Below are 9,190 nucleotides of genomic sequence, written 5' to 3' on the forward strand. Positions count from 1 at the left end.
GTCTGACGCAACGGCCCGCAATTCGAGTTTTTCGTGAAAGCTTAAACGAGTTTTGTAGATCAACCGGCGCTAGTGACGATCCAAACCTCATTCTTCACGGCAGGCCGGGCTGAACAGCCTGCGTTGAGCCCAACACATGTTCCACTAGCCCGCACACGCAACTCCCGATCCCGGTCAAATCCCCACCACTCGTTTCGCCTCCTCACCCTGCCCCGTTTATTCCCCCACCCCACCCCCACGCACCTCTTGCCACCGCCGCAGCACATCCCACGAAAGCTAGGTTTTTATCACTCCAGCCATTATCGCCTCGGCGGCCGCACAACCGACCCTCCCACTCGAAGCCACGATCTCCTTCACCTCTCCTCTCCTTGCCAGATCGTTGTTTATGAGGTATGAATGGACTCAATCGTCGCCTTACTAGATCCCTGCGTTTCCTTGTTTGGTGGCCGATGGATCAGCGGAGCTTCGTAGGATTGCATGGATCGGAGGGATGGACTCTTCGTCCTGTTCAGCGTGCTAGTATTAGTAGGTTGTGCTTGGTGGCGGTAGTTCATGATTTTCGCGCTCTCGGATGCGGCAATTGATCCTGGGAGTGCGAACAACGTGTTAGCGTGACATTCCAGTATTCCACACTTGATTTTGATCAGATCCAAATGATTTTGTGCGGTTAGGTTCCATCTGACATTTTTTGTTTATTAATCCGTGCGAGGTAAGTCTTTTCCTGCTTATTAAGGAACGTGCATGGAATTTTTCTTTCCGACGTTTAGGGTTTCTTGATTTTCCTAGTTAAGGCATTTGATGATCTGTTGATGTTGTGAAACGTTGGATGAAGTTGCTATGCTCTTGTCACTTCTTTAGGTTCCTCGATTCCTTGGTGTACAGTAATTGGTTTGCCGCTATTAGGATCTGAGATGAATAATTTTTGAGTTTTTCATGGACAGAGGTGATTGTCTCCATGTCCATGGGTTAGCGGTTGCTTGTTACTTTTTTTAGGGGTGCTTGTTACTTTTTTGGGCCTTGGATTAATGGAAGCAAGGTTGTTAACATTTGCTACATGAATTCTTCTTTTGACAATTCTTACTGTTATCCATTTCTTTTGACAAATATTTATTTTATTCCCCTTCTCTACAACTCCGAGTTTGTATATGTCGTGTCGATATTTCTTTGGCGAGCATATGAATTTTCATATGAACTGATTATTTCATAATTTTAACTGCTGTGGTTTGATTATAACGACATGTGGCTTTAGTGGTAAAAACCTGCATTTTCTTGATCTATTGTATTTCATTGTGATCTTTTTATTGACTTGTATGCTAAATCTGGCCATCTTAGTTGTGACGAATGAGTTTCTGATTTTTTTTGCTTTGTCTATATTTATTATAGCAACAAAAAGTCCTGGATTGGTGAAAGCTTCTTGCCTTTGCTTGACCTGTATATTTCAAGTAGACACTTCATAGTTGGTAAGCCAATTTGTGCTAAATTTGTACCTAAACCAACTGAAGGGTGACAAGGAAGCCAACATCTATACCTAATAATAATAATAATATTGATGGGAGGATTCTTTCTTCCCTCAAATTTTAGTCTGTCACCCTGCCTTTCGTATATCGCAAATTTTCGTCCATCACCCCACTGTGCCTTTTGTATGTTGATGGTTACATCCGCATTAACGGGCCTGCTTCCGCGCGGTGCTTTGCTAATGAGCCTGACTATCGACTCTGCACCACTCCGTTTGAGCAGCTTTTCCCAGGCCAACGCCCAGAAAAGGCACAGAATTGGAAAATGTTGAGAACATATGGGCTTGGTTGAGAACTTTTAAAAAAGAGACCAGAAAAGTAACAAACACACCCAGTTGTCACTGGAGAAGGCTCCCTACCATGTCACTCCGAGCCGTGGAGTGTCGATCCTGCCTGTGGACAACAAGGATTGAGGGCGGAGACGACTTCGCCACGTGTAAAGGATAGGCTGCCACCGAGACTGCCACACGCCAACGTTTTTTTAGTAAAGACTATAATATACTCCCTCTCTCCAGGTGCATAGGCCGTCTATGGAAAGGCAGCATGATCTAGGCATATATGGATTGGATGGCATGAATTTTTTGACCCATTAAGAAAGCCACTCACAGCATGATTCTCTCCCTCAAGTTAATCTTGTATTAATTGTTGTGATGGTTGGACTACCCATGCATCGGCACAGCATGATTCTCTCCCTCTAGTTAAGCTTGTATTAATTGTTGTGATGGTTGGACTAACCCATGCATTGGCACAACATGATTCTCTCCCTCTAGTTAATCTTGTATTAACTGTTGTGATGGTTGGACTAACCCATGCATTGGCTAGCTGACTGTTTCTCCCTCATTTCCTGTTTCTCCACACATGCATGCAACAAGAGTTAAATGCTATAGATAGATGATTGGCTTGTACATTGAAAAGGGAGGAAAGGCAAACTGGAAATGCATGTGAACAATTAGTGCTACTATTGTAGTTTTGTCTACAGTTATAGGAGTTTGTTACCTTCCTGTTTTCTATTGAAGATTAAATGTGAGTATTATATGCTTGCCGACTTGGTTCAAGATTTTAACAAAATCATGATCACGTTTGCCTGTAGAATAATGTATATATATCTTTATTACCCTGCTGCAACGCACGGGCATATGTGCTAGTGTAAAATAATGTTGGCAAGCCAATTGCCAAGTGTGGAATCAAACCAAGTGAAGGACAGCCGTTGTTGGCTTGCCGACAATTTACTTGCCAACCAAGCAGCCTCAGATATCTTCGTACGAACTGGTATGTTAGATCTAGGCATTTTAGGAGGGATTGACGAAGTAGGAAGTAAGGCCATGTTTGTTGATTCTGTCAATGCTAACTTTGCCACAGCGAAGGTAGTGTGCATGACTAAGCAAGTTGGCAAAACACTTACTCCCACATGGGGATATGGATAATAAAGTGCAGCAGACCAGAACTGTGGGAAGGATCAATGCCTAAAAGCTTGTGGCGTGCCTACAGATAGCCATGGCAAGGCAAACTGTGGATCGAACCAAATATCCCTTAAAGTAAAAGTCCTGTGGTTGTACTTTAATTTACAACATTTTGTATCTCTATTTTTTGTGATCTTTTTGTTCAACAAGTGAAAACCAATAGTGTATCTATAGGCCGCTATATTCATTCGCCGAGAAGAAATTTCTAGCTATTTAATTTCCATATCATCTTTTCCTGGTATGCTCTAATTTGTGTTAACTCATTGCAGCTCGAAGGAGAAGCCCACCCTCGGGTAATACTCCTGTGTTTACTCACACCCTTGTTTCTTTTTTCCTTCATCGTCGATGCTGAAATCATATATCACATATTAGTTAATGTATTGTTGATTTGTGATGCAACTGGACATGTGTCTGCCCAGCTAGTTATATGTGTCTAATAAATGCATTCCATTTTGTCTGCATGTTATGGATTTCTGACTTTTCAGTATGGCATGCCTTGCAATAAAAGGTGCATGCTTTTATTTTTTTGGCCGGAGTGCTTTGGCCCCAAAACACTAGTTTCTCTAACTGGGTTTGTCCCTAATTAACATTTCATGCGACACTTGTACAAATTATTGTTTACAATATCATGCTGGTTATTTGCATTTGTCTTGATATCTGTATAGTGTTGTTCCAACTATGCATAATAACATAAGAAACTTTCTTCCTGCTGAACGATATTTGCTCTACATAGTTATCATGTTATAATGTGATTCTGATTTACTTCCTATCTGCTGTTGCCTGCGAATTCTTTGTTGGGGATCTCATTTGTACCATTATAATATTTTTATGTAAAAAATACTGCAGAGGCCAGCGGATTAAGACCCGCAAGCGGAATATAGCAGCTCCTTTGGATCCTTCGTCGTTCTCTGATGCAATTGTCCAGATTTATCTGGATAATGCTGGAGATCTGGTTAGCCACTGTTTAACTTACTGAATTTCACCTGTTTGAATACTTGTAAGTTGTAAGCGTCTGCAGTTGGGAAACATTGTCGAACATCAAATGTTACTTCCTCGTGAGATCTATGCAGTTAGCATTTTTCTAAACATAGGGACATCTCAGGATTACTTTCTATTTGCAATAGGTAGTTTTAGAAAATCTACCTTTGGAGTTTTGCTTGGTAAATTAGTTAAGGACTTTCAGTGCCTATCAATTGATCTTGAAAATGAAATTGGTCAGCCCTTCTCTCCTCGACAACTTATTTTATTAAATATGGTCAACTTCCAGGCCAGTCAATGCAACAGTTCTGTTTACATATAATAGATTTGTGAGAAGAGTTGCATAGTGAATAAAAGCGGGGATCTTGTTGAAGATTATGCTGATTAGCTGGGCTAGGGCTTTGCTTTTTTTCATATAGCTAACATCTAGTATGTATCTATTGACTACTTTTACGAATCTGGAAACATGCCTTTGCCTTCTATTTTATTTTTCTACCCTGAGCAGTCCATGTGAATAAAGTGATGTACTGCAGGAACTTGTTGCCAAAAGTATAGAGTCGTCAGATCTCAACTTCTCACGTTACGGTGACACCTTCTTTGAGGTATGCATGGTCCAGTTTTTATATTGAACATTTTTGCCTTTCTTCCAGTATCCACATTTATGGATGGCTTAATTGAGCTACACTGATTATCTTTGTTTCTACAGTTTATATTGCAAGAGTCTTTAAGATTGTTCGAAAGTGTCCTTCTCTGAATTTTATGCTCATTTATAGTTGGCTTGTGTAAGATTTGGAACTCCTTTTCCGAAATTGCAATCTTCATGCTAACATGTTCCGAATATGAATGTCAAAATTTAAAATTAAATGGCTTTGAATTCTGTCTAGTTAAATTTTTAATTGTCTTAGTGTGCAATTCAGTACGTTCAATTTTTTAAACATATGTTTTTACAGTAGAATCAATTATTATATGTGAAGCTAACGGTCTGATGTGAGCACTCTTTCGTTATCTGCGTGCTAGAAGATTGGTAGATGGTGTATCAAGTTACTGTTTGCTTTCTCACCTTGCAATCTGAGATTTCTACTATTCTGATTTTGTCTTGTTCATTTTCAGTTATCCATTTTTATATGCTCAAACTGACTTGTGTTTCAGCATTAAACTCTTGCGCAGTGACATGCCTATAATAAGACCCCCCCCCCCCCCCCCCCCCATGCAAATCAGAAAGGTTAATGTTTGAGTGAATGCAGGTTGTTTTCATTGGTGTGCGTACTCAGCCTGGTACGATTAAACCCGAAGAAGAGGGAGAGCGGCACCCCTATTCTCTCATTGACTGTTCAGCACAACGTGAAGCAATATTACCTTATGTCCTCTTTATTCAGAAAACACTGCGCAGGAGGCCTTTCTTAATAAAGAGTCTTGAAAATGTTATGCGAAAATTTCTCCAGTCCTTGGAGTTCTTTGAAGAAAATGAGAGACAGAAACTTGCCATTTTCACGGCACTTGCATTTTCTCAGAAATTATCAGGTCTGCCACCTGAAACTGTCTTTCAGCCATTGCTTAAGGACAATCTTGTTGCCAAAGGGATAGTGCTTTCATTCATTACCGAGTTCTTCAAGGAATATCTGAAGGAAAATAGTTTGGATGATCTGATTGCACTTTTGAAGAAAGGCAAAATGGAGGACAATTTACTTGAATTTTTCCCATCAGGAAAGAGAACCTCTGAGGCTTTGTCTGAGCATTTCACGTGAGTTTTAAGATGCTGTTTGTCTTGATTTCAGTTTCTTCATCATGTTCTCATTTGCACTAGGGTGGTTTTGTTGTTTAGTTTGTTACCGGCTGATGTGTTTACTTTTTTGCATCAGCAAAGAAGGTTTGACTAGCCTTGTTGACTACAATGTCAAGAAAATGTTTGAAGTTAAGCTCAAGGAGATAAAGTCAACTCTGACCACTATGATCAATGAAGAAGCTGAAATATCTGAAGTAACTGAGGTTGTCAAGCAACAGGTTAAAGATGCTAAATTTCCTGATATAGAGGTTGTTCGCATGCTGTGGGATGTGCTTATGGAGGCTGTTCAGTGGTCTGGAAAGAATCAGCAGCAAAATTCTAATTCAGCACTTCGGCAGGTAAGATCTTTGTATTGGAATTATGTTTTTTCTCTTGAAAGTGCTCATAAGTCGTAGGAAAGAAGTACATCTCAAATAACTACTCCCTTCGTTCCTAAATATAAGTCTTTTAAGATATTTCACTAAGAGTCTACATACGGAGCAAAATGAATGAATCTACATTCTAAAGTATGTCTATATACATCCGTATGTAGTCCACTAATAAAATCTCTTTAAAGACTTATATTTAGGAACGGAGGGAGTACATAATAAACTTTCCTACACCAGGATAATTGGTTCAGTCATCTGAAAATTGCTTTTAGCATTGCACAATGCTACTTACCTTTTTCACATTCAAACAATGCTATTGGACTCCATTGGCCTTGGCCCATGTTCTATGGATTATCTTCTCTGCTTATACATGTCCTTACGAAATGGTAAATTTGGTATGGCATGTTACATAGAAGTTGAAATAAGACATGTCATGGATTTTTGTTGCTGTTGATAGGCTTCTGATCCAACTCTAGCAGGCCACTTAAATCGCCGACCCGTATCGCACGTTTATAGTTTGTGGAAAACGCGTTTTGCGGGCTCGCGCGGGCTACGGCCGAATAGAACCCGCATAGCGGAACCGTAAAACAGAATATTCACAGATGTGGACGAATCCTGAAGCAAAAATTGCTCGCATAGGCTCAAATCCATTTAAAAAACGCATCGAAGCTTGCATCAACGAAATTTCTACGGAAACTGTGGGGCTCAAGGGGAATGAGAAGGGGCTCACTGGGGCGGCAGCGACGGTGGCCGTTCGGCAAATCCGGGGTGGTTGTCCGGCGCGGCCGGTGGCTGGAGGCGGTTGATTCGGGGCGGTGGCGACGTTGCAGTGGCTCAACTCGTCGGATCTGGGGCGGGTGGCGTGATTCTGCTGGTTGGAATTGCAGACGGTGACGGGCCTTTGCGTGAGTTGAAATGCCTGTCCCGCCAACCGCTTCCGTGGGATACAGGGAACCGACGGGTCGAGGGGGGGGGGGACTCTGTTTTCGCGGGTCGGAGGTGGGATTTTATCGTGCCCCTCAAATTTTTTTTACGGGTCAGACGCTTTTAAGGTTTCTGTTCGGGTCACTTTTTTTGCCCAAAACCATAAACTGGCGGTTATTTTGTGGGTCGGTGTGATTTAAGGGGTCTGCTAGAGTTGCTCCAAGTTTCTTGCGTTGAGTGAGGGCTGATTATTTTGTTGCGTTGGAAGTTGGTAGAGTGAATTTGAGCATTCCATTCTGTGAAAAGCTATAACAAGTGTGGTCTGTCATCGGATAATAAGTTTAGGGCATCTGTAGTTAGTTAGTTAGGCATTTAGTCCCTCTAAACAAATATAAGACCTCTTAAATCACCAGAGGGAGTAATTACTAGTGATATTATTTTGAAAGCGATTCATCTTATTTGTTGTGTTGTCCATTTGAATTTACAGGTGAATGCTTGGGCTGGTCTTATGAATGCATTTTGCACAAGTGGAAAGCTAGAACTGGAAATCATATAGGGCATCTGTAGCTAGTTAGTCAGGCATTTAGTCCCTCTAAACAAATATAAGACGTTTTAAATCACCAGAGGGAGTAATTACTAGTGATATTATTTTGGAAGGGATTTATCTTATTTGTTGTGTTGTCCATTTGCATTTACAGGTGAATGCTTGGGCTGGTCTTATGAATGCATTTTGCACAAGTGGAAAGCTAGAACTGGAACTCATATACAAGGTCCAGACACAGTGTTATGAGGACGCTAAGTTGATGAAGCTGTTCCCTGAAATTATAAGATCTCTGTATGATCAAGATGTCCTCGCTGAAGATACCATACTTCTTTGGTTCCGCAAGGGTTCAAACCAAAAAGGAAGGTAACTAGTTATTGAAAAGCCATCTGTTTGAAATATTCATAGCATTTAATCTTGATGAAGCTCCTAGTAACTGTAGTTAATAAATCGGCAGGCAATCTTTCGTGAAAGCTCTGGAGCCTTTCGTCAAATGGCTTGAGGAGGCAGAGGAGGAAGAATAAAGAGGCACGGTTCTTGCTTTAAAATGAGTATTTCCTTATACCCCATGTTTGTGGAGGCGGTGGACATAACATTTTATTTTTCACATGTGAGCATTGCTGTCATCTGCTGTCGTCTTCGACATTATTGTACCCGGATTTGGAAGGAACGCTACCTACTTTGTCGTGTACTAGTTGTTACATGGATATTTATGCAAAGTGCAACTTTTTAACCCTGAATTTTTTTCTAAATTAAGAAGAGACAAACTAAAGTTTATTACTGCCAGGGACCATCTACAACCCAGGCTCCATTATTTGATTCCCTATAGTTTTGTTCCAATACTGTCCGATCAGTCGAGCGCTTTGTTGTTTGGTGTGGCAGAGGACACTATTTGCGGTGCAAAAACAGTTTTCATGCATAAACTTAATCACAACAGGTCAAATAAGCCTAAAAATTGAATAGAACGCTAAATAATACATGCAGTGAAGCTATCTTTTCTGTGCTATCTCATTAAAATTGCATAGTTGGTATGCACTCCCTCTGTTCCCAAATATAAGTCCTTCAGATATAAGAAACAGGTCACTCATGACGATGGACAACCCAACCCATTCACTTCTGCCTCGATTGGCTGGGAACCGCCCGATGAAGGGGTGGCCAACATAAGAACGGACGCGGCTTTGAGCATGGATTCGGACAGGGTGGGTGCTGGTGGAATTGCACGGTCCAGCCATGCCTTGCTTGGAGCTTGGAGTAAACCCTATTTTGGAGTCTCTGATCCGTTCATTGGTGACATTGACGTTGTGAGATAGGGTGATCTTTGCAAATATGCACAGATTTTTACTCCCTCCGTTCCATAACATAAGTCTTTTTAGAGATTCCACTAGAGGACTACATATGAATGTATATAGATATACTTTAGAGTGTAGATTCACTCATTCTGCTCTGTATGAGTCCTTTAGTGAAATCGCTTAAAAGACTTATATTTAGGAACGGACGGAGTACATGTGATCATGGAAATAGACTGCATGAAAATTGGTAATCTCTGAAAAACTCGACACTATAGCCTTTCTTTCTGTTGGGCACTAGTATTGTTAGAAATTAAAGAGCTAGCTTCCTCTTTT

The 9,190-nt window shown here is 41.0% G+C and overlaps 1 protein-coding gene across 2 annotated transcripts; it reads left to right on the top strand.

The window, feature by feature from the left end:
* The first annotated feature begins 204 nt into the window (after window positions 1–204).
* LOC123448459 (basic leucine zipper and W2 domain-containing protein 2-like) lies at window positions 205–8,308 on the top strand. 2 transcript variants are annotated; one of them, XM_045125360.1, is made up of 8 exons: window positions 213–390; window positions 3,244–3,267; window positions 3,821–3,926; window positions 4,486–4,554; window positions 5,197–5,693; window positions 5,812–6,073; window positions 7,726–7,934; window positions 8,026–8,308. In XM_045125360.1, the coding sequence occupies exons 1-8, from the start codon at window positions 386–388 to the stop codon at window positions 8,090–8,092; spliced, it is 1,239 nt and encodes a 412-aa protein (XP_044981295.1). In that variant the 5' UTR covers window positions 213–385; the 3' UTR covers window positions 8,093–8,308. The 2 variants fall into 2 exon arrangements, with proteins under 2 accessions (XP_044981296.1, XP_044981295.1); XM_045125361.1 differs by lacking the exon at window positions 8,026–8,308 and having other exon boundaries at window positions 205–390; window positions 7,515–7,845.
* The last annotated feature ends 882 nt before the right edge of the window (window positions 8,309–9,190 follow it).

Source organism: Hordeum vulgare, chromosome 4H (genome assembly GCF_904849725.1).
Source record: "Hordeum vulgare subsp. vulgare chromosome 4H, MorexV3_pseudomolecules_assembly, whole genome shotgun sequence".
NCBI classification, from domain to species: Eukaryota; Viridiplantae; Streptophyta; class Magnoliopsida; order Poales; family Poaceae; genus Hordeum; species Hordeum vulgare.